This window comes from Rattus norvegicus, chromosome 10, assembly GCF_036323735.1.
Source record: "Rattus norvegicus strain BN/NHsdMcwi chromosome 10, GRCr8, whole genome shotgun sequence".
NCBI lineage: Eukaryota > Metazoa > Chordata > Mammalia > Rodentia > Muridae > Rattus > Rattus norvegicus.
The window spans coordinates 16,147,394-16,172,186 of NC_086028.1; the positions used below are offsets into that span (position 1 = coordinate 16,147,394).

Consider the following 24,793-nt stretch of genomic DNA (forward strand, 5'->3'; position numbering starts at 1 on the left):
ACTGACCGTAAATTCGGCGATCTTCGGCACCCGGAACTTTCCTTTGTTCCTCTGTTCCGGCTGGTATTCTGTTCTTGTCTTCACAATCACCTGCAAAATCGGGCGAGTGTTAGCACAGAGACAGGGCTCCTCCCTTCCTTTCCTCTGGCCACTGAAATTTGTTCATCCCACAGACCTCAGGAACGGCGAACCCCCTTCTAAACACACAAGAAAACATTCAAACGGCCCACAGTGCTCCCCCATCCCAGCAGGCGTGGCGATACGGCTGATTGTGCCTCTCCAGATGTTTACCAGTGTTGTGGGTATTTCTGTCCATAATGTCTATCTCGCTTTGGCAAAGGGGAGCCCGTGTATCATGAGGTTTCTAGACCACCTTTCCCGGGCAACACAATTCCAGTTTTCCATTTTCCAGTGTAAACAATTGTGTGTCTGTGAACAAATCTGTGCAGGAGTGAGTGTGTGTGCACAGGAGTGCGTGTGCGGGTTAGTGCGTTGCGTGAGTGTGCGTGTGTATATGTACTAGTGATGAAACTCTGAGCCAAACGTCAGCTCAGCAAGCCCTGTACCACTGAGTAACATGCTCAACCTTTCTCCTTTTCCTTCTTCTTAATTAAATGCATTATTTCACAATTTCACAAATGCATGTAGCATGTTCTGCTGACTCTCACCCCTCCCTCCTTGTTGCATTTCCTCCCACCCCTGTCCGGCCTCACTCTTCCCTGCAGGTCCCTTCCCTACCTTCATGTCTCTTTGTTATCCACTTATTTTAACCAGGACCATTTGTGTGGCCCTTGGATTCTGGATTCTGAATTGCACCCTCTGTTTGATCCACAACTGAAGATGATGACTGCCTCCCGTCCCCAGAATCTATCAGTAACCAACAGTTCCACAGGGCTGGGTAAGGCCCCCCAGGAGGACCTCCTGGATCCGTGATTGGCTGTTTGCAGGCCCGGTGCTGGTGGCCAAGGCTGCTGTGAAATCATGTTTGAATTGGTTTTGCTGTGAATATAACATTCTTCTTTTGACGTACTGTGCTTCACTATGTATGAACACTGAAACTGGTCTTCAACTTTCTTTAAATTTTGTTTATTTGGGGAGGGCACATACATGCAGTGATCTTTGTGTGGAGGGCAAACGCAGCTGTAGACAGTCAGCGCGCTCCTGCATTTAAGTCTGTGGACCAAACCCAGGTTTTGGCGCCAGGTGCCTTTATCTGCTAAGCCATCTCGCCAGCTCCGTAGTTAATTTTTTTTTTCATTAAAAGTTATTACTTTTTGAATTTTACCCAGAGACACTACACATTCATTATATCCTATCCTTCTAATAATGATACAATGTAGGAGTTGCTTTGTTTTATAAATGCAGAAACTGTAGTTATCTGGTTACTAACTTGCCCAAGGCCACCAAGATGCTGCTCATTATCAACGCTGACATTTTCATGAAGGTTCGGCTGACTCTGCAATTTGTCTCGGCAGCTGATCTTCAGTTGCTAAACGTTTAGGCCATCTCCATAGTTTGGTGGTAGAAACAAGTTATGATTAGTAACCTGCTAGTTAATCCTTTGCAATACTCTTAATTGTAATGTGATTGGGGGATTCGCGCAGGGAAAAATGAAGGCATTCGCTCAGCCCACTGAGTCATCTTGTTTCACTCATGTCTGATTACTTCGGCGGCGTATTTCACCAAGCTAGCCATGGGGCCCACCTCACAAGGTATTTATGGGCCTCCATCCCACCTCACGGGGGCTGAGTAGAAGAAAAAGAAACCTGACAAAGAATGTGTAATTATTGCCAGGTGGTAGGGCCCTGTGAGCACCATGGAAGCTAAGCTGTAAGGTTTCCCCTGAGGATGCAGACCCCTGGCCATCCATCCACACAGCCCCTTTCTCAGTCTAAGCAGAGTACCTGTTACTGTTACAGGGGACCGTTTCTAGTGCCATTGCTCAGAATCAAGGCACTCAGGTGCTCTGCGCCGCTCCTGATAGCAGCCTGAGTCCCGTAACTTCACAAGCAGGGCTTTCCTGTTCTGCTCAGGGGGCCATGCTGTTGCTGGTCTGTTTTTATGTTCTTTTTACAGACTGCCTCACAAAGGCCCTCCCATGACTGAATAATGTCGTAAAACTCTGGAGAAGGGGAAAAGAGCACCCTCTGGCCCTGACAAACGACCCTGACTTCTACCCCTGACTTCTACGACAAGGTCGCTCAGCTAGGACACAAGGACAAGGCAAAAATGGCAGCCAAGAAAAAAAAAGAGAACTTGGGTTCCTCTACCACATGGGAAAGAATTCATGCAACAATTCAAATGTGCTTGGACCAGGATCCAGAGATGGATAAGAATTCAGGCCAGCCACTGCCTGACTTTGACCCTCCACACAGGACTCAGGTAACTATGCTAAGACTGGCTGACAGAACTCCAAGGTTGTAAGTTTGCATTGGCTCAAGACAGCAGGAAGCTAGTCTATCTGCTCACATGCTTGGACCCACTCCTCACCTCTTGACTTAGCTCCACTCTAGTCTACACCCAGGGTTGTCGACCTAGACTCTAGCTCCTTTCCTTCACACACCAGGAGAAGGAACTTCTGAGTCCTTCTTGGTTTGATAAACGCCCTTCCCAGAGCTTCTGATAAAACTTAAACCCCTCATCATCATTTGGTGTAAATTAGACAGGACTTATATTTCAGCTGACGTGCTTGAGGTTGCTTCTCTAGTATCTCTTTTCCTTCCTGTACTGGCTGGTTTTGTGTGTCAACTTGAAACAAGCTAGGAGTCATCATCAGAGAGAAAGAGCCTCGGTTAAGGATATGCCTCCATGACATCTAGGAGTATGACATTTTCTCAACTAGTGATTGATGGGGGAGGGCCCAGCTCATTGTGGATGGTGCTATCCCCAGGCTGGTGTCCTGGGTTTTACAAGAAAGCAGGCTGAGCAAGCCATGGGAAGCAAGCCAGTGAGCAGCATCCCTCCATTGCCTGCGCATCAGCTCCTGCCTCTGGGTTCCAGTCCTGACTTCCTTCGGTGATGAACAGCAATGTAGAAGTGTAAGCCAAATGAACCCTTTCCTCCCTGTGATGGTTTGTATATGCTTGTCCAGGGCGTGGCACTATTAGGAGGTGTGGCCATGTTGGAATAGGTGTGTTACTGTGGGCGTGGGCTTAAGACCCTCATCTTAGCTGCCCGGAAGTCAGTATTCTGCTAGCAGCCTCTAGATGAAGATGTAGAACTCTCAGCTCCTCCTGCACCAGGCCTGTCTGGATGCTGCCATGCTCCACCTTGCTGATAATGAACTGAACCTCTGAACCTGTAAGCCGGCCCCAATTAAATGTTGTCCTTATAAGAGCTGCCTTGGTCAAGATGTCTGTTCACAGCAATAAAACCCTAACTAAGACACTCCCCAACTTGCTTTTTTTTTTTTTTTTTTTTGGTTCTTTTTTTCGGAGCTGGGGACCGAACCCAGGGCCTTGCGCTTCCTAGGTAAGCGCTCTACCACTGAGCTAAATCCCCAGCCCCCCCAACTTGCTTTTTGATCATGGTCTTTCATTGCAGCAGTAAAAACCCTAACTAGGATACTTCCTAAGTCTGAAGCTCCCTGGGGTTCCCTTCAGGGCTTTGCCACACTTAGAATCTTGTGAGGTCCTCCCCTCCTTTAATGACTATGATGGTCCCTAGTTAGATCTAGCCAACTAGGGTAGTCGGTGATACATGTGGTATCTGTGGGGCTAACATCGACTTGGAATGTTGCCCTGAAGCTCCCTTGGGGTACATTGATGTCAGCATGCCACTTGGTTTGAATATATTAGATATGAGACAGTACTGAGTATGGCCTTGTGGGAAGACACCCCATTGGTTTCCATGGCTTCCCACAGGCAGTGTTTTTCTTTGCATGGTGCAATAGGGATGTGAGTTCTAGCACTGAGATAGCAGTGGCTGCTACTTCAAGAATATCCAGGAGAAGAACAAAGGCAGCTCACGAAGAAGCACGCAGCCGAGAGACAGAGAGTGGACACAAGCCCGAGAACACCCCATCCCCTGGACCATACCTTGTCCACAGTGGACCCATGCTGAATTCTGCAGTTCTAGAGGAAAATAAGTCCTCTTTAGGCCTTAGTCCAATTTGGTGTGGGTTTTCTGCTGTTTGAGACGAAAAGTTTTGTGTCTGATACAAATGGGTTCCAAGAAAACCCACAGAAATGAAACAAGAGATTTCTCAGGCTTTCGTGCATCGACAGAACACTAAGGAGGCATATCCGAACCAACAGGTTTCCTGTGTCAGCATCAAGTTAACTGAAAACAGTCAGCCCACTGGAAGGTGACCAAGAACATCGAGAGAAGACTCTTCACAGCAGCCTAAAACTAGGAGCGAGTGAATGTCTAACAGGGTGATGGATGCCCTGTGGTTTGTTAAAATAGGAGCTGCGGGGCACACCCCAAGTCCCTGTGAGCCCCACAGATACCACAGCAAACACAATCAATCAGACCCCAGTGTGCCTTTTAGATACTGTGGGACTCCACTGATGTCTTCAAATAAGTGTAGACCTACCATGTAATTAACTCAAACACTATAGAAGATACTTATCCTAAATATGCACACTTCTCACTCGGAGGAGCTGAGTCGGAACAGCGTTGGGGTCGGAACCCGCTCGTCTGCATATTGTTCTGCTCTGAACGCTGATGAAATTCTCCAGGTGCCCCTCCCCCCTCTTTAGCTTTGGGGACAGGCCAAGGGACAGCAGGTGCCTCAGCCTAGCACGTGAGCATCCTTCATCTGTTCCTTTTTGTTTGTTAAGCCACATGTTCCCCAAAGCTGCTGCAAAGTATTTCAAGGTGACCATGAGGAATCTCCTTAGAGCCCCGAGTCCATCTCAAACAGCTGTGTGCTCCCCTCATCCTGAGCTCTAGACGGTTTCCAGAATACCATGGCTCCGCTTAGGATTCATCCACCTTACACAGCGGAGACTGAACCCCAAACTTTACAGGTTGCTCTTTCCCAGGCTAGATCTCTTGGCTGGCTGAATGCAGCCAGTGTTGGGAGAATGCTCTGTGGCTTGTTAGAACAGGGGTCTCAGGGCAACACCTCAAGTCCGTGGTGAGCCCCACAGATACCATGGTAAATACAAGCAGTCAGACTCCAGTAGGTTGCCAACCTAGGCCACACAGGAGGCTACATGGGTCGTATGCATTTCTGCCTTCCAATGTCTCCCTACAAGATGCTTTATTTTTTATTTATTTATTTATTTTGGTTCTTTTTTTTTTCGGAGCTGGGGACCGAACCCAGGGCCTTGCGCTTCCTAGGCAAGCGCTCTACCACTGAGCTAAATCCCCAACCCCAACAAGATGCTTTATTCTGGAAGCAGTCCTATTAAATGCACAGGTCTGCTTGTTGTCCCCCTTCTCCTTGAGACTTCCTCTTCCCTCGGCCGGTGGCTGCCTTCTTCTGGTTCTCTTCCTCTGTGCTGATCGGCCCTCCTCAGCTTTCATTCTCCAGCCTCTCCTCTCACATCTGGCCTCTTCATGCTAGGCTGACTCTGTGGTTTTACAGAGTAACTTCTCAGCCGCTGTTAGGCCTTGCGTATGCTCAGAGACCCGAGCATGGTCACTCACAGTCTCATGCTGAGACATCTTCTGTTCTTAGCACTTGCAGACTATAGTGCATGCCTCTACTCGGAGCTCACAGAGACACACTGAGCCTGCTAGGTGCTTTCTCTCAGGTCCACACCCACATTTGCCGTGGTCACAGTCAACCTGCAAGGCTCTGACTCACCTTTCCCAACTATCCTGCAATCCCATGCCTATAAAATCTGGGCCTATAAAACACTATACCTCATGGACCAGTTTTTATGTCAATTAGACACAAGCTAGAGTCATTTGGAAAGAGAGAACTTGAGAAAATGCCCCCGCTAGATAGTCCTGGGGGCATTTTTTTTTTTTTTTTGGTTAATGACTGATTCGGGAGGGTACAGCTCACTGTGGGTGGTGCCACCCCAAAGCATGTGGTCCTGGTGCTGTAAGAAATAAGACTGAGCAAGCCATGAAGAGCTGGTCACAAATCATTGTTCTCTCTATGACTTCTGCACCGGCTCCGTCTTGAGTCACTGCCTGACTTCCCTGGATGATAGATTATAAGCTGAAAGACGCAATAAACACTCTCCTGCCCAAGCTGCTTTTGGCCATGTTTTTTCATCACAGCAACAGAAACTCTAACGGAGACAATACCGTTGTTTATTTCTATGCAGGACTCTCTCAAGACCCAATTCTTTCCTTCCGTTTCCAAATCCGTTCCAGTAGTTCCTTGGTTCTAGCTGCCATCTGCCCAAAACATCCTCAGATCAGCACAAATCTAGTTATGCGCCCTTGCACCTCCTCCACCTCTCCCTTGATTTGTTGGGCTCTCAATCTGTTCTTCTGACCATTCCTGCCTCCCCAGATCCAACGAAAAGATCTTTCTGGATGGAGGGAGGAGGCTGACATGGGGCAGAAGCACAGAGTAGGCATCTTTGGGTGGCCAGAAGACAGTATCACAAGGGAAGTAAGTGGCAGAGATGAAATTGGAGGGGCAGGCACAGACTGAAAAGGTCATTCTAAGCACCACTGAGAGAGATGGCCAGAGGGGCACAGGGGGCTGAAGGACGGTAACAGTGCTGGAAGCTGCGGTGGGGTTGACCCCGAAAGCCCCACCCACCCATGAAGTTACCAGAGTCAGGCTACCATGGGGGGTGGGGCGGGTAATGTGAAGCTTGGTGCTTTGTTCCTGTGGAGTGGAAACAGAACCTGTGTGTGTGTGTGTGTTGTGTGTGTGTGTGTGTGTGTGTGTGTGTGTGTGTGTGTGTGTGAGAGAGAGAGAGAGAGAGGGAGAGAGAGAGAGAGGAGAGATATTTTTGCAGAGAAAGGCACTGTCATGGATAACCTCCCTCTCTCTTCCACTTTAGGAAAACAGAGCAAGACTGAGAGAAGGGAGGAAAGCCTTGGCTTGACTTGAAAAAGAAATGGGGTGAAGGTGAGGGTGGAGAGGAAGGAAAATAAAAATCTGTCCTAGACTTTTTATTGTTAAAAGTAGGATTTGCAAGACATTCAATAAACGAGGCTCCAGATTATCAAATAGTGTGAGAGTGGGCCAAATCACTTTATTTTTGTTTGTTTGTTTGTTTTTCTCCTATTTACACACCCCAATGGCCTTTCAAACTGCTATTGTGAGGAATATAATTGACATTGGGAAATGGGATGAATTATTAATTTCTAAAGGATGCACCGTGCTGTCTCCTCACCTGCTTCTGTCCCCATCAGCCCCACTTCACCGGCAAAGCCAGATCCTGCATGGTGGATCAGATGGCTCAAAGTGCAGATCATAAAAATTTAAAATACTACCTCCTCGGATTATCAATAATGAAGAGGCTCCCACACGGCGAGTCCCCAGGATTGGCAGGAACAATAAACGCAAGTGCAGAAGTGCTGACAAGGAGCAAGATTGTAATTTTATGAGTTGGGCTTACATAAACCAAAATTAGACCTTCGTTATAGCCAAGGCTCATCCCTGCTGCAGGGCGAGAAACTGCAGGCACATCGGATGGGGACTCCACCGAGGAGGGCTGCTTTAATTTTCCCTCCCTCCCTCCCTCCCTCCCTCCCTCCCTCCCTCCCTCCCTCCCTCCCTCCCTCCTTCCTTCCTTCCTTCTTCCATTTTGTGTTTGCTTGTTTCACAGGTTTTTCTGTGTAGTTCTGACTGGCCTTGAACTCAGAGATCTGCCTGCTTCTGCCTCTCAAGTGCTGGCATTAAAGGTCTGCGCCACCACTGCCCCTGGCTTCTGCTTTAACTGTCATTTTCTTTCCCAGCCCTTGAGCCTCCGCCTCAAAGTCATTGCTAGCCTTCCTATTTTCTAGTTGAGGAATTTTAGTCCAAATACTGGTTGAGCCAATGAGCAAACAGCAGCATCGGGCTTTTCCTGTCAATCACCACTTTTTAAAGGTATCGTGACACTAGGTGCTTAGCTCTGTGCTAAAGTCTGCGGTCTCGAACCTCAGCCTTCTCGTGGACTCTGGTGTGGGTGAGCATCTGGCCCAGAGAAGATTGAGCCCACAACCCTCACTGGTATCCGGTCACACATTCTGGTCCCCAGGACACTGGAGACAAAGGCCACGTGACCAGATGGAGGCGGAGTCCTCACTCAGATCTTCCGGTTTGCCTTCTCTGCTCCTCACCTCACAATTCCCACCCCCACCCTCCCACCCTCCCACCCCCCTACTCCCCCACCCCGGATTAGATCTTCTCCTGTGAAACTGAAAGCTGGACCAGGCGCCTGTGCCCACAGATTTGGTGGCAGTCTATACGGAGCCATCAATTTCACAATGGGAGATTGGCATAGAGAGAAGGGAGACATTTGGCTCACATCACACAGCAGGATGAGTCAAAAGCGGAACGCTAATATGAAGCTGCCACTCTGCTCTGGGTTCTTTCCAGGGCTCTTTTCTTTGCCAGGCCTTTGCTTTCTTAGAGATAAAATATAAATCAGCGTGGCCGGCATCACCTCAATACCAGCGCCTCAGCTCTCAGCTCAACAGATCTCCACAGGGACTCAGCCGAGTGGAAAAGAGCAAGTCACATCAGCCCTCCCACGCTGCTTCACCCTTGGTGAAACGGGAGTGACTTTTTAAAACAAAAGCGTGTGTTCGTGGGTACAAAACTGAAAACGAAGGTCTTCAAATGGCCCCCATCAACGCCGCTCTCTTAGCAATTAAAGCACACACTTACTGTCTGTCCTCCGAGATCCATCCAGGTTGTCAAGACTGAAAAGATTTAAACCTCTTATTGCTAAATATATTCTATTGCATATATTTTATTATATAATGTATACACATATCAAAGCATCACATTATGGGGACTGGAGAGACCGCTGAAGAGAACCTACTGCTCTTAGACAGGACCAGAGTTTGGTCCCCAGCACCCACATCAGGTGGGATCAGTAATTCCAGCTCCAGGGGATCCAATGTCTTCTTCAGCCTTGGAGAGCATGGAACTCACGTGTACACACCCACACACATAATTTAAAATCACATTTTTGCCCTTCCCCACATATGTTCAGTTTTCTAGTACCGGTAACACATAAAACATGAATAGGAGAGACTAGAATGTACGCATGTTGTTTCTGTACGTGAGACCACATGCCACCATTTTAGACTACGTTCTTACAGAGCAAGTCACAGTCTTCCCTTTCCCCCAGCTCGGAGTTCCCATTTACACTTAACCAGCCCGTTCTCCTCAACAGTCCGAACCAGTCCCAGTTTGTGGTAACATCTAGAAGGCATTGTAAAACTGAAAGAAAAAAAATGTTCATAGGATATGTTCCTAGCAATAAGAAGGACAAAAGTCAGGTGATCGGTCCATTTTAATGTTATAAACATTGTCAAATGACTGCAGAAGGACTCCATATTAGATTAGGCAGCCAACAAGATTGTATTAAGAGCAGGAGGAAGGGATCTAATGGGAGAAAGGGCAGGGGAGTTAGAGAATATATATGACCTAAAAGCAGAAGGGAGAGGAGCTAGAGAGGTGGCTCAGAGGCTCAGAACACTGGCTGCTCTTCAAGAGGACACGGGTTTGATTCTCAGCACCCACATGATGGCTCACAACGGTCTGTAACTGCAGTTCCAGGGGATCCAACACACCCTCTTCTGGTCACCGAGGGTGCCAGGCACAGAAATACATGCAGACAAAGCACACACACAGAAAATAAAAATTAAAAAAGCTGTAGATAGGGGACTAGAGAGGGAGAAAAGGAGTTAGCAGAGGAGGAGCAGGCATGGGGAGGACAGTACGGAACAGATAAGAACAAAATACAGAGATGTAGACAGGAAAGTGTCACAGTAGGAGCTGTCACTATCTGCTAACTTAAAAGGTATGAAAGAACAATACTAAATTTAACATTTGCAAAAGCATGTATTATGTTTTTTCCAAAAATTACCAACGTAACCATTATAACTTTTTTGTTTGTTTAAAGTTACCTTTTTAAATTAACCGAGAATCTTTGCTGCATTTATTGATCACTTTGTATCTATTTTTGGGAACTGTCTGAGCCTCAACCAGTGTGGGGAAGCTCAGAAGCCTCTGGGGAGCCTCTGTGTAGGGGAGTGGGTAGGGAAGGCTGTCCTGTGGAGTGGGTGGGGGAGGCTGTCCTGTGGAGTGGGAGGAGCTGCTCCCTGGAGAGAGGCTGTCATTTCTCGTGTCCTGCGTCTTAAGGTTGAAAGACAGGAAGGCTGCCTCTGGATGGGCAATTCACCTCCTCTGCTCAGGATCCGTGCCCTGTGTGAGTTCCGTCTCTCCCAGCCCTCACTCTTGAAGCTCACGAGGCCCGCATGTTTGTCTTTTACAGTTTTCTTGCACAACACACCATGTTAGGTGGCATATTCTGAGTGTCCAAATAAAGGAAGGAAACTGGATCGATGGGCCCCCTCTGGGTCATGCCCAAGCGAGGCCCATTAGACAATGGTCACATTTCCCCCCCCCTCGGACAGTAATCTGTTAGGTGGATGTTATGCTCGCCTTACAGCTCCAACAGCACAAACTCCAGAGAGGCTGGACAACCTGCACAAAGCCTCGCAGCTGAGAAGCAGCTTGGCAAAGATTTGAACCCGGGTCTCTAGGATTTTAAGTGCATGTGCTGTACCATAGATTCCATGTCAGATGCCAGTAGCTGATCTCAGAATCTCTCTATTCCTCTCCTCTTAAACGTAGTTGAGACTCCATCCCTAAGATGCTCGAGGATTTAACAATTAGTGGGAAGAAAAAGATCGTGGCGGAGCCTGGAGCTGGCTCAGCTTTGATTGTGATTGTGATTGTGATTGTGGTTGTGATTGTAATTGTGATTGTGATTGTGATTGTGATTGACTTGGGGCTTTGCTGAGGTGGGGGGTGTCTGTCTGTGGTCTGCTTTCTACAGCCTTGACATGTGCTTGCTGGCATCTCCAGGCTATAACGTGCAGAGTTCTGCTACTGTTTTCTTTCTGCAAGGTGGGATCACAGGTAGAAACCTCACAGAGTTTTCCAGAGCACCTGTTTCTTTGTGGCGAGAAGGCCCCAGAGGTAGAATTGGATGCCCCAACTGTCTTAGTTATTTTTTCTATCACTGGGAAGAGACACCATGACCAAGGCAACATATAGAAGAGAGAGTTTGTTGGGGCTTACAGTTTCAGAGGATGAGTCCATGGTTATTACGTCAGGGAGCTTGGTGGCAGGTAGGCAAGCACAGTGCTGGAATAGCAGCTGAGAGCTTTTATGTCAATCCACAAACAGGAGGCAGCGAGCAAACTGACTGGGGACGGCATGAGCTTTTGAAACCTCAAAGCCCTGTGACATGCCCCCCTCCCCCAACGAGGCCACACCTCCTAATCCTTTCCAAACATTTCCACCATCTAGGGGCCAAGTATTCAAATGCATGAGCCTACGGGAGCCGTTATGATTCAAATACCACACCAACTTTTCAGGAGATCCTACCCATAGCCAGAAGACACTTGCCTACTTGATCTTGAGTCTATTTTCCCCACACATCCATTTTTAAACATGGAAGAGGAATCCTGCTAAAAACGTCCTTCTTCCTACTGCGTGGTAGGACGAAGGCTGTTCACTCAGAGCCAGCGACTCAGGCTAAGCGGGCAAAGGGAAACGAGACAGAATGAATTCTCCTCAGGCCACCTGGGCATCAGGTCTTGGTGAAAGTCCACCTAGTTACTGTGTTCATGGTGCCAGACTCAAGAGCACCATTGCTTCACCCCACAACCGTGGCTTCTAGTCAGGCTCCTGCCTCTGCTCTTTCTCTCTCTTACTGTACCTGCAGGGGACCTGGCCACCTCTACTGCGTTAACTGTTCCAATGTTCCCTAGAAGAACAGATGGAAGTGAAGAGAAAATTTCTTAAGAACCATCATGGGCTAAGCCTGTTCATTGTCCACAGGGTGGGCCACAGCCTCCAGCATAAACTTTATGGAATGGAACTCCAGATCCCATTGTCTTCCTTAATTAAGCCCCTCCCCTCCTACACAGCCTAATGCTCACCTCCTCATCCTCATCTCCTAAGTCCCTCCATCTTCTAGCACCTCCCACCAGCCTGCTTGGTGACTTCCCACGGCTGTGTATGTATATTTAATTGAGCACAGGGGTTTCTGGGTGGGTGGAAAGGTGAGTGATGGCTTCCAGTATGGTTGTTATAACCACCGCTATACTTGGTGGTGGTCAGGGAAGGTGTCCAAGGGACCTCCTGCTGGAACTTAGCTTAAGAAGATGAATACTGTCCTGTCAAACCAGCACAGTTAAAAGTTGGGGTGTGAGGTAGACTAGACTTCCAAGACTCCTTGTCTGCAATATTTAGATACACCACTCCATGGACCTGAGCCTTGGTTTCCATGTAGGTTCTGTTGGCATTTGGGGCAGAATCATTCTTTTGGAGGGCAGATGGGAGAAATCATGTGCATGTGTTACAGTGCATAGAGCAGCATCACTAGACACCAACAGAATTACCCATACAGCTATGGTTAACAAAGATGTCTTCAGACATTGCCAAATGTCCACACAGGAGTCAGAGTAACTTCTATCAGGAGTCGCTGTCCGTGGAGGGGTGACATGCTGGTTTTGGGAAAACAAAGTGAGACTACAAGAAATGGAAATTGTACAACAAAAGATCTGGAGTGCCAAGGTAAGGGATTGAGGTTGGCGTCACATGGGGAAGAGACAGGTCACCGCTCTGAGGAAACATCTTAAGAGCTTTGGGTAGCATGCAAGAGATAATGCCCATCTCCTGAGGCAGTCACCAATCTCAGCCACACCGGTCAGGGAGAAAACAACGGAGGCAGTGCTATCTTAGGGAACTATCCATGGCCTCACCTAGAATGGACTCTGAGTCCAAACTAGATACTACGGTTTGGATATAGCCTGAGTGTCTCCCAAAGGATCATGTTTTGGAACTGGGTCCTCAGGAGAGCTATGTTGAGAGATCCAGAACATTTAAGAGGCAGAGTCTAGTGAAAGATATGGAGGCAGGGGTTGGGGAGAGAGTGCCCTCAGAAGGAATGAATGTGTTTCTTCTAGGTGTCCAGTTGATTCCTCAGAGAGTCAAGTAAGTCTCTTGCTTTCTGTCTCAGAGCATGATTGTTCAGTCTGTCTTCCTCATGCTCCCAGAATGATGTCCCTGCCATGTTCTGGACCCAATCAGCCCCAGGTTTCTGATTGACAACAAAAAGCAGACTAAGAAAGGTTCCGGCAGGGATGAAGGAGAGGCTCACAAAGCCCTGCCCATAGGTGAGTAGGATTGGCAGTTGATGGATGGTTGCTGGGCAAGGATGTAATTTCCCTTTGTGGGCGTGGCTAGGAGGTTCCCTGTGCCCACAGTGGATGGTCCCTACACCTATGTGCCTTTAGACAACATTAACTGGACTCTGTGGGTTATTTTTAAAAAGAAGAAAAAGAGGACTGAAGTTGGGAGGAAGTCATTTTGGGAAAGGTTTAGGGGGAGTTGGAAGGGGCTCATATGGTCAAAATACATTTCATATATACATGAAATTCTCAAGGAATGATTTAAAAACATGTAGAAAAAGAAACAAAACAGACTAAGATATTCATCCTTTCCATCATGGTCAAAATCTTTTCTTTTCTTTTTTAGTGTGTGTGTGTGTGTGTGTGTGTGTGTGTGTGTGTGTCTGTGTGTCTGTGTGTGTGTGTCTGTGTGTCTGTGTGTGTGTGTCTGTGTGTGTGCATGTGTCCATCGGGGCCAGAGAAGGGTGTCAGATCTCTCTGGGGCTGAAGTTACAGGTGGTTGTGAGCTGCGTAATTGGGTGCTGGGACCCAAGCCTGAGTCCTTTGCAAGAGCAGAAACCACTCTTAAGCACCAAACCACCTTGTTAGCTGACCCCCTCCACCAAGTGGTTTCTAATGCTTAAATGCCACAATGCTAAAGAGTTCGGTGACTAGATCCAAAGATGGTTTTCCAGGCTACTTAGCAAGCACACTTCATGTCTTGGAGTTTCCAAAGGGAAAACCATGATTTCACAAGGGCACACATGACCTTCCTGATACTATCTTAGCTTCAAACCCTGTCCCACTGGGACCTAATCAAAGGGCTCGCTTCACCCCCTCTCTCATAGCCCCCAGAGAATTCCAGTGCTATCTCCACTTTACATGCAAGGGGGTCAAGTCTGAGGTGGGTTAAGGAACTCATCAGGGAGCCTGGCATGGTAGCGTACAACTCTAACCCCAGCACTTGGGAAGCAGGAACGGGTGCACCTCTGTGATCCGCCAGCCAGCCTGGTCTACATAGTGAGTTCCAGGGCAGCCAGAGGAGAGGGGGAAGGGAGAGGGAGAGGCGGAAGGGAGAGGGAGAGGGGGAAGGGAGAGGGAGAGGGAGAGGGAGAGGGAGAGGGAGAGGGAGAGGGAGAGGGGGAAGGGAGAGGGAGAGGGAGAGGGAGAGGGGAAAGGGAGAGGGAGAGGGGGAAGGGAGAGGGAGAGGGGGAAGGGAGAGGGAGGAGAGGGAGAGGGGGGAGAGGGAGAGGGAGAGGGAGAGGGAGAGGGAGAGGGAGAGGGAGAGGGAGAGGGAGAGGGAGAGGGAGAGGGAGAGGGAGAGGGAGACTATGTCTCAAAAGAAAAGCAAAACAAGAACGGAAAGAGAGAGAGAGAGAGAGAGAGAGAGAGAGAGAGAGGGGGAGGGAGGAAGGAAGAAACAAACTCATCAGAGCACGTAGGTAAGGGGATTCCAGCAGAAACAGAAACAAGGGTTTAAACCCAGCTAAAACCATTTCTTCCCAGTCCACGCTGATAGCCATCACTTAGGGAAACTGGTCTCTGGGCTAGAATTCACCTTCAACACATTTGCTCTGCTGCCAGGGGGAGCACTGTGTTTGTTCTTGTAAAGACCATAAAATCATGGAGAGATAACTCAGTGGTCAAGCACTCGCCTACCCTGTATACTGTACTAGGTCTGACCTCCTGCCCTGAAAAGTTTGAACAAGTAAAATCTAAGCGTTATCAGCACAGAAAACTACTAAGACAGTTTCTCTCTCAGACAACACTGGGACCTCAGAGAGAATCGATCCATATTGCGGGGCACTGACTGAGTCAGAAACAGAGATCAAACCTGTGCAGTGTCAGACCAGTTCCCAAGGTGGAAGGTTCTGGAACAACACTGCCCAGCTTCTTATCCAGGGCGTCTCCTCACCAACTTTGTTTTGAGGAGTTACATTACCATTCTATGTTTCAATTTCTTTAAACACCTGGTCAAAATAGCCACTTCTTTACCAGGTTCTGTTCACTAGTGAGAGACTGAAATAAAAAACTGTATGTGCATGTGCGCGCGCGCGCGCGTGTGTTTGGGTGTGTGCGCGTGCTCCAGTGTACATGTGGTGTGTTTGCGTATGCGCTCGAGGTGTGTGTGTGTGGGGAGGGGTGGTACACACACTCGACATTTTAAAAGGCACTTGAACATCTTAATTACTCTTATTCTATTTTTGGCTTTGAGCCACTTCACATCTGATGCCACATCTGATTTTGTTCCGACAACCTGATGTATGAGCCTCTTTGCTCCACAGAAGGGGAAACCAACACCCACCCAGGAGAACCACGGGGAGTGCGCGGCATGACCCTGCAGGGCCTCGGTACATCTTTAGGCATGCGCTATGAGACGGCTGACTATGCTGGCGTTGGAGTGACTTCCGGGTACGTCTGGGTTGTTTGCTCAGGGAGAGAAGAAAACTCTCAGAAGGAATTAAGAGAGTAAAGCCAGAGACGGCACACCACTCTCTAGATAGCCCGGAACTGTGTGGGAGGTTTGGAGGAGGTGACCTCCATTGTCTCTCTTCATCACACGCCTCTCAGATGTGCGCATGTGCTGCCAAATTGCAGAACCACAAGACAATATTTTTCCTTCACAAACTACACTTACACCTGCATCCAGGTCCAAACATTTTCAGTTGGTCTTTCCGTGCCTTTGGACCATCCAAACGTTGGCTTATCACGCGAATTTCCAATCCCAGACTTGCAGGTGTGTTATGGGTCTGAAACGGAGTTACTCAACTGTGGCCACACATGGGGGTCATTTGGGGAGACTGCACCTATGCTGATGACCGGATCTCACTCCAGAGGTTCTGACAGAATTGCTCTGGGGCTGGGGGTGACTTCAATAACGGGAGTTTCTAAATCGCCTTGTGTTTTCAACATGAAGTTCAAAACAAACACCGAGTGTGTCTGATGTGCCCGAGGCGAGTTCTCGATACCATCTCTTCATGTCTCCTTAGCAGCAACTGCTTGCTGGAAGCTCATTTTTAAAGGCTTTATTAGTTTCTGAGGGTAGCTCAACAACTCTATTCCTACCACCCACCCTGACACATTCTTCTGTTAAAAACCTCTCTGCTTTCAAAACAAATGACTCAGCCCCAGCCAATCAGCCAGCTCCTTATCTCGATTTAGTTCCTCTTCATTGATTGGATGGAACCAAGTGGTTAAGACACACAATGCCCTCCTGGAGATGCCAATGGAAAACATCGAGCGGATGGGATGATCCATTGTTCCCGTCCCCAGCTCGGGAGCAGGAGCTTTCCCCCTGCAAACCTCTCAGATGACGTGCAATAGCTCATCCCCTAAATCCTTTGCTCCCTCAGGCAGACCTTACGCATTCTCTCCTACTTATGTCTGTGGGATGACACCCCACTGCCACCTCCATTGATGTGGCATCAGCCAGAGGCTGCTTCCCAGTCATCCTCCTGCAGCCACCGTGTCCGAAGGCGCATTCTCTTCCACCTTTGCCTTAAATACCTTTTTTTTCCCTCCGCTCCAAACTCGTACAGCTTTGACTCACCTTCACAACTCCAACTTGGATATTCTCCTCTGCAGCTCACCCATCCTGCCTTCCCTCTCCTACCCCTCCCCACTCATTGTGATGCTTGGGTCCAGCATTTACCACCATGCACTGGGTTCCTCTGAAGAAGGGATTTTTAAACTTTATTTTTTTTTATAGCCAACTCCTAGCAAAGAGGAAAGGTGTGAACTGACAGCTGCTGGATCGAGTCCAATTCCCTGCCTTCCTATCTATACCAATCGATTTCCAAAACACCTCAAGAAAATTAAGACAAGCCTTTCTCCCCCCTTCATCACTGCATAGAAGCTTATATCTATTCATCTGTCATGGTAAGATCCTAACAAGGGAACATTAATTTGCTTGCCCATATATGCAGATTATCAGCAAACACCATAAATCTGCAATAGCACAGGAAGTGTCTTATCTCTGGATACAATGTTTTCCAAGGCAGGGAGCCTGCTTGGTGGCTTGAAGGATGAAAGGGTTTGAGGGAATGAAATCTTTTGCTTCTTGGGTTCCTGGGTTACAGTAGTCTGGGTTCTGGGGGACAAGGGAAGGAAGATCACCGTTACCTTCTCGGGAGCAGACAGCTGTAAATGATTAACCTCCAAGGGCGTGATGAGAGGGACGGTCTGGAAGCCGTCCTCCACGGAAGGCGGCTTGGCTCCCTTCTCTCCAGGGTTGCCATTCAGCTTCACCATGCTTCTGCTGTTTTTTTTTTCCCAGACCTAAGGCAAGCATCGGGATTCTGGTTACAGCAGGAATGCATGGGGCTGGTGATGCTCTAAGATAGCTCAACTCCAGCAGTATTCGACCTGGTGATAGCCGTCAATCTCCCACTAGATTTCCTGACATGGTTCCCATTGTCCAGAGAAACTTCATTAATCATCAAAATGTGCTAACTGCCCACTGAGTTCACCAACCCTCAAATTAGGGAGCAGGGAAAAAAAAAACAAAAAACCTCAGACCTTCATTTAAAAAAAAAATGAGCTTAAAAAAAAATACCAAGACACAGTGGCTAACATATCCCTAGAGCCCCACTGGCAAGCTTGTTCTTAGCACAAAAGGAAACTCCATTATTCTGGGCCCCCTGCAGTAAGATACATTTCCCCTCACCACCCACATAGCTATTTTGCCTCCCCCCCCCCAATCTCTAAAACACAATCGAATACATTCAATATCTCTCAAGACACACTTCTCTCTCTCTTTTTACATAATATGTAGATTGTACGTGAGATCCAGGTTTCTACATCAGAAAGAGGCTGGCTTGAACCTGATCTCCTTATTCAACCATGAAATACCTCCATTCCCTCAACAGCCAGGGCTTTTTCCCACCCATGGAAAGTTAGCAGCCCCCATACTGCAAGATTGCCAACTAAATAAACAGATCGCATTTATTTCCCTCCGGTTCCCTTTGAAGTCAAGGACTGCTTTCACCGCACCCTCAAAAGCCCGGTACAACTGAATTTCTCCTGTCAATCCTGCTGGTGGGACGTAATTAGACAAACAGAGTTGTTGTGGGGATGACAGGGTGGTAAGGGCTGGGAGGGTGCTGGGGAGTGGTTACAACAAAAACAAATGCCTACTTACTGCGCGGCACTGGTGGGGGTCAGAGCAGAGTCAAGCCAATATGTAGAGGAGGAGGACAAACAGGAGTCCTCCCTCCTCAGCCAGAACGTGGTGCCGAAAAAGCAGCCCTCGCGTGCCTGGATCCGGAGCTTCTGAGAACGAGGCGCCAGCGCGCAGAGAAGATCTGGCAGCTGCCAGCCTGCTCGCTTGCTCGCGCCTCCCACCGGGGACGGCTCCCACACCACCTGTCATCTGGCACCACCTGCTGTTTCTCATGCATGGCCACAACCCCTGCATAGGACAAACGGTTTCAAAAAAAGTGGAAGGGATTTTTGGCTATTCCAAAAACACTAATGTGGTTTATAAAAAAAAAATTTTTTTTACAATTATGTAAAATGCGATTCTGGAGTCTTTGGGGGAAACTGAAAAAGCAGGCACTATTTTTTTTTTTAAAGGGGAAGGGCTCACCTCTTACTGAGACTTCCCTAACAATACTGTAAAACAGAATGGCTCAAAACACCTGCTCTGGGGTTAGAAGAGAAAGTAAACTGGTGGTTATTTTCCATGTCCTGTGCAGTTAACACCTTCCTGGTCTCTTCCAAGCGTCTGCCTCTTCTGTAAACTGTGGTTTCTAACAATGGCGGGGAAATGGAGTGGCACTCAGTGTGGACACACCTGCACAAAGCTCAGACAGTGTGACGCACTGCACAGGCTTGACCTGTGTGGCTCACAATTCCCCCAAGTTTGCCCAGGTCAGGTAAGGTCACAGAACGGGAAAGACCAGAGCTGGGATTTGAACCCGTACTCTTGTCCCCAAAATCCATATCTAGGACAAGACATTAAATGACACGCATTCTGATGTCCAGAGTAAGAAGGAGTGGAGGGGCAGTGCCAACTCTACCTAATGGCTGTGTGGCTCTGGTACATATGCAGCCACTCTCTGAGCTTCTGTTACCTTGCCTATGATGGAGGATGACAACACTTCCATTGCAAAATGGCAGGGACTACGGAAAGAGAATATACCCATGGAGACACCTATGGCTTGTGAGGGATGCTCCGAATGCCTATGTCAACCACAGGGATGGTTCGAGTCCATTGCCAGTGATTTCTCCCGGCTGTGGCTCAAGTCACTGCTCAGCAGCAGTGCTGTCTATGAGGTCCACGACCCATCTGTCCTGGGATTGAGCACCCTCCCCACGTCAATTTAAAAACATTTGTACGTGTGAAAAAATAAATCACCCTACCTAGTGTCCACGTGTTAAAAGGCACAGGAGAGTGTGTGTCGTCTGTACTGTGTAGAAATGAAATGGGTGTAAGGGTTTTTGAGACGATGAAGGCTGCCATCTATCAGCACCGCACAGGGCGGTGTTAAAAGGTGTGAGAGGGGAGTATTCTAAGAAATATTGGATTTCCTTCCCTTCCTCTCCAAAGACCTAAATGACCGCCAGGTTCAAGCACGGCCTGAGGCCAGCACAGTAGAATCAACAACCACATGTTCACTTGTGAACATCAATAACCAATCCTAACGCTGCTGCCCCAAAAGACAAAGAAATCCCATGACTGATTGACAAGGAAAAGCTACACTTTTCAAGCTGGAGGTCCCTAGAGTTTAGCAAGCTCCAGAAAGGGGTTTGTCTGGAGGCAGGGGGAAAGCCAGGCTCGGTGACCTATGAGGTTAGAAGACAAGCTGGAAGGGATGGCGTGCTGGATTCTTACCTTGTTGGAGAACAAGACTGATGGGTTCCAAATGAAATAGAATCATTCTGGCATTAAAAAAAACAAATCATCGAGGGTTGAAAACAAATACGATCACACCGTTTGATGACGTTTTCCATGTGTGCAATATATAAGACATCTATAGAGCAGACTGTGGAGGAAAGAAACCAAGATGGTCCATTATGGTCCTGTAGACCACTTTACGTGGTAAAGCTTTGGGTCCGTGTAATTTGTGAACATTTAAGTATGTCTATTGCAACCTCAGGCTAGCCAAAAAGATACAAAGATGTGGTATGTATGTATGTGCGTGCTTGCATGCATGCGTACGTGTGTGTGTGTGTGTGTGTGTGTGTGTGTGTGTGTGTGTGTGTGTGTGTAATAATCAAAATGCAATAGACAACATCTGCCATGCGGGGTGGGAGAGTCGGCCTCTAGGGCATAAGAGCAAGAGAGCTGGCCCTGCCCCTCACTGGCTGCTGCTGGCCAGGCAGTACTGGAGAGCTCCCCCTGGTGGTGTGAGTGCAGGAGAGCTGCTAGGCTGACCAGTTCAGCTACCACCTAGGTCCAGATCCGGGGCTTTGAGTTTGCCCACCCCAACATCTAACCCATCTATAAACTGCTGAAGATCGTGAAAGGGCCAGCCTGACAGCTCCAAAGTTGCAGGATCTCCATGACACAGAACAACAGTAGGATATCCCAGAGGAGACCTGATGAGGATCCAGTATTGATGGTGTATCAGAAGCCAGAGGTTTTGAACCAGACCCATTCTCATTGCAATGACCATTTGCAAGGAAAGATGAGTGGACCAAAGAGACACGCTGTAGCTTCCGTAGTGAGAGCTTTCTTTTTTCTTTTGTGGGGGGAGGTTGCAAGGGCAGAGGGCAGATATGAAGGGATGGAGAGATGAATGGGATTTGGGTTGCATGATGTAAAATTCACAAGAATAAATCAGTAAAAGATGTTTAAGATTCAATAGGCACAACAGACACATGAAAACAAAACAAAAACAAACTTCAAATAACCAAAAAGAGGAAACTAGAAACAAAAAGTAGGGAGAACAAGAGTAATGAAATAGTAGACTCATATCCAGACATATCGATACTCATTTTAAATGTAAATGGCAGAAGCTGATTGAAAATAGACTTGTCAAAATGGAGGGAAAATATAAATGAACTGTGTTCTAACAATAAGAAACAGCCTGAACGCAGCAATGTAACCAAGTCAGTAGCCACAGAGTATTAACTGGTGTCAGTTACCTCTTCCAGGTCCTCTGAATTTGGTCATAGCACAATCAAGTCAGGTGCCTAAGGTAAGTCATGGCTCTGTCTGTCAACTTCCTGGGGGTTAGCAAGCAAATGAAATGACTAGATTGATTGTGACACTGCTAAGAAGACAATTTGTTAGGAAGGCCCATGGGACCCAGTGACCCCATGGAACACAAACCCAGATTACAGAGAACATTTCTGCCTCATCCTGATCCCCAAAGTCTTCTAGGGACTACGCAGGGGTAGAAAGGAACCGAAAACCACAGAATCTGGCAACATGCTTGTTGAATAGACCCAGCTGGACAGGACTGCTCTCAGCTGTGAAACCCTCTGCCTTTCTGTGTGAGGCACTGGGGTCCTCTCTGCAGCCTGCCATGGTGGTGAGCTGTGTTGCTGCACATTCTAGAGGACAACCCAATGGCTTCCTGGAATGTCCGGCTGTTTTTAGAACTACAAAGGCCAGCCTGGTCTACGGAGTGAGCTCCAGGACATCCAAAGAGACATAGAAAAACCTTGTCTGGAAAATTCCAGACAAGCAATTCCAAAGCAACGACAACAACAAAACCCAACACAACCAAAAAACAGAACCAGAGGAAAACAGTTCAGTAAAGGACCATTTTTCGATGGAAAAGAGAAATTAAAAGGGTTTCAGGAAGACAGACTCACCATGATGACACCGGATAGCGTGGGACAGTTCATTTCCACCGTCAACCTGGTTGGATTGGGCAACACCCAAGGCATTAGTGAGGCACACCTCTGGGTGTGTCCATGGAAGGGGGACCCTCCAGAGAGAATTAACTGAGTGAGGAGGACTCTCATTGGTTACTAGGGAGCACTTTCCCATGAGCTGGATTCTCTGAATGAGTAAAAGTGGCAGAGGAGAGAGCCCCTCCCTTCCGTTCCTGCAGATTTCCGCTCTGTGACGGCAGCTGATCCCACAAACAGGCCTTCCTGCCCCAGTGGGCTGCAACTCCAGATCCAAGAGCCGAGGTAAACCCTTCCTCCTCTGAGTTGCTTTTGGTGAGGCATTTAGATACAGCCACGAGGAAAGGAACAAACCTGTGATCCAACAGAAGCCCAAAGTGCCAGGCACAGCAGACCCCAGGGGAAGAAAATGACTATTGAGAGTCAGAGACTTTGGGGATCAACTAGTACTGACTCACGAAGAAGGCGCAACAATCTTCAATCCGCGTGACTGAAAGGTAAAGCTTCTGTGTATATGACCACACCTTAAGAGAAAGGAGTTCCACACCAGACGGAATGGTCAGTACAGATGGAATGAATGAATGAATGAATGAATGAATGAATGAGTGTGGCGAACAGAAAATCCGCAATGATTCAGTACAGGATTCATTTCAAGACCTCTAGTGTACTGGGGTGGAGAAGGGGGGAGGCTGTCTTGTGTATTTGTCAGTGATATCCGTGCATGTACTTAGATGCTAGTAGTAGCTTCCTCCAAGTGGTGTGGACCAAAAACATTGCCTCTGGGCATTAGCAAACAGGGTATGGGGGAGGTGGAAGGCAGAAAAACTGCCAGTTACAGGAAAACTAAAAGTCCACCCTCAAGCCCCCAGCCAGTTCAGTCTAGCACATCAGTGTCTGTCAGTCCAGGAATGCCCTGATTTCCCAGTGGCTAAGGAGAGAGTCAGCTTCATCTTGATACAGACAACCAGAGGCATCACGTAAGAGTGAGCTGCCCCGCCCAACCACACATGCATTTTTTAATTCAGTCTGTCTGGCCAGTGATAGCACAAAATCAAACCAGATATCTAATATAAGAACATCACTGGCCAATGCATCCCGAAATGTAGGTGCTAAATCTTCAACAAAATGCTAGAGAAATCAGTTTAGCCACAGGAAAAACTAGCAATATATCACGAATAAGTAAGTAGACATTGTACTAGAAATACGGTTGACTGAGAAAAGCGATTTGATGAGATGTAACATCCAGGGGCTGGAGAGATGGCTCGGCAGCTAAGACTTCTGTAGCTGGGGTCAGTTTCTAGTCTTCATAACAGGTGACCTTTAGTCCTTGCACAGACACGGTTTACACTAACTCTCACAGACACACACACACACACACACACACACACACACACAAAGATAATTTAAACATCCATTCACAATAAAAAGAACTCTCAGAAAATTTGGTATAGACAGAAAGCAAGGAGCCAGAGGGATGTGCAGGACTGTATGTCAGTGTGCCCTCAATAAACAACCGGAAGCTGAGTGTTTAGAGATGGCCCAGTGGTTAGGAGCACCGACTGCTCTTCCAGAGGTCCTGAGTTCAAATCCCAGCAACCGAATAGCAGCTCACAACCATCTGTAAATGAGATCTGATACCCTCTTCTGGTGTGTCTGAGGACAGCGACAGTGTACTCATACATAATAAATAAATAGGGGCTGGAGAGATGGCTCAGCGGTTAAGAGCCCCCAACTGCTCTCCCAGAGGTCATGAGTTCAATTCCCAGCAACCACATGGTGGCTCACAACCATCTGTAATAAGATCTGATGCCCTCTTCTGGTGTGTCTGAAGACAGCTACAGTGTACTTACATATAATAAATGAATAAATCTTTAAAAAGTATTCACATTATGTTTCCAAAGTGGTGAAACCCTGGGATTAGTCTGGCAAAATCCACACAGGATCTAGAATTCTAAAACGCTGATGGAAGTGTTCAAATAGCCAAACACTGGATGACACAGCGAATCCGTGAACTGGACCCTCGCTGCTGCGGCAACAAGAGTAATTCTGGAGGAGTTGATTGATAGGTGAATTTTTATTATGATCTCCAGCAGGAGATTTTTTTATGGTTCAACAAGGTCACTGTAATGCACAGGGAGAATCCAGGGACTAGAATAACTAACACGATCTTTTAAAAGAATCCTCACACCAGTTTAGGATATATTGTCAAGACACAGCATTTAGTCAGCATTGTGGTGGCGGGAGATGTGTCAGTGGAGGAGAAAAGCCAACAAAAGCAGGCCCTCGCCTACAACCAGCCGACTGCTCCCTAAGGGCCAAGTGCATGTCAACAGAAGGAAAGACGGTCTCTGAACCACGATGCTGCAACAGTGAAACTTGACCTGCGCCCTGTGTCTTATGCAAAATAGATCATAGGTCATGAGAAACACCAGACAAACCATGTTCTATGTGGCACTGAGAGAAGACTAACAGGCTTTCTATTTTCCTTCAAATAGTTTCATTTTAACCAAGACTGCTGGCTCTCAGCAGAAGTGTTATCAAGATAAGCTTCCTTTTTCTTCATCGCCATGTCATTTTGATAGACTCATAACCATAAACGTAAATGAGTAAATATTTCTCTGAGTGTGTGTGGGTGTGTGGAGGAGTGGTCACATAAGTGTGTGTGTGTGTGTGTGTGTGTATGTGATCACATATGTGCAGGTATATGCACCTGTGCACA

At 47.7% G+C, this 24,793-nt stretch overlaps 1 protein-coding gene and 2 long non-coding RNA genes across 6 annotated transcripts in view; 2 read left to right on the top strand and 1 right to left on the bottom strand.

Moving 5' to 3' along the window:
* Positions 1 to 18,522, bottom strand: part of Nsg2 (neuronal vesicle trafficking associated 2) — a 59,843-nt gene extending 41,321 nt beyond the window's left edge. The window contains exons 1-3 of the mRNA NM_001034152.1: positions 18,410 to 18,522; positions 17,392 to 17,547; positions 7 to 90 (exon numbers count right to left, since the gene is read on the bottom strand). Coding sequence (NP_001029324.1) covers positions 7 to 90; positions 17,392 to 17,520 — 213 coding nt within the window. The 5' untranslated portion in view covers positions 17,521 to 17,547; positions 18,410 to 18,522. The remainder of the gene's footprint in view (positions 1 to 6; positions 91 to 17,391; positions 17,548 to 18,409) is intronic.
* Positions 81 to 7,282, top strand: LOC134480766 (uncharacterized). 2 transcript variants are annotated; one of them, XR_010055544.1, is made up of 3 exons: positions 81 to 298; positions 775 to 2,382; positions 2,891 to 7,282. It is a non-coding gene; the product is annotated as an uncharacterized LOC134480766 (long non-coding RNA). The 2 variants fall into 2 exon arrangements; XR_010055543.1 differs by lacking the exon at positions 2,891 to 7,282 and having other exon boundaries at positions 83 to 298; positions 775 to 2,888.
* LOC120095055 (uncharacterized) lies at positions 15,391 to 19,656 on the top strand. Of its 3 annotated transcripts, none has more exons than XR_005490076.2 (3): positions 15,391 to 15,681; positions 16,979 to 17,148; positions 18,044 to 18,216. It is a non-coding gene; the product is annotated as an uncharacterized LOC120095055 (long non-coding RNA). The 3 variants fall into 3 exon arrangements; XR_005490078.2 differs by lacking the exon at positions 18,044 to 18,216 and adding an exon at positions 19,219 to 19,656 and having other exon boundaries at positions 15,394 to 15,681; XR_005490077.2 differs by having other exon boundaries at positions 15,642 to 16,006.
* The last annotated feature ends 5,137 nt before the right edge of the window (positions 19,657 to 24,793 follow it).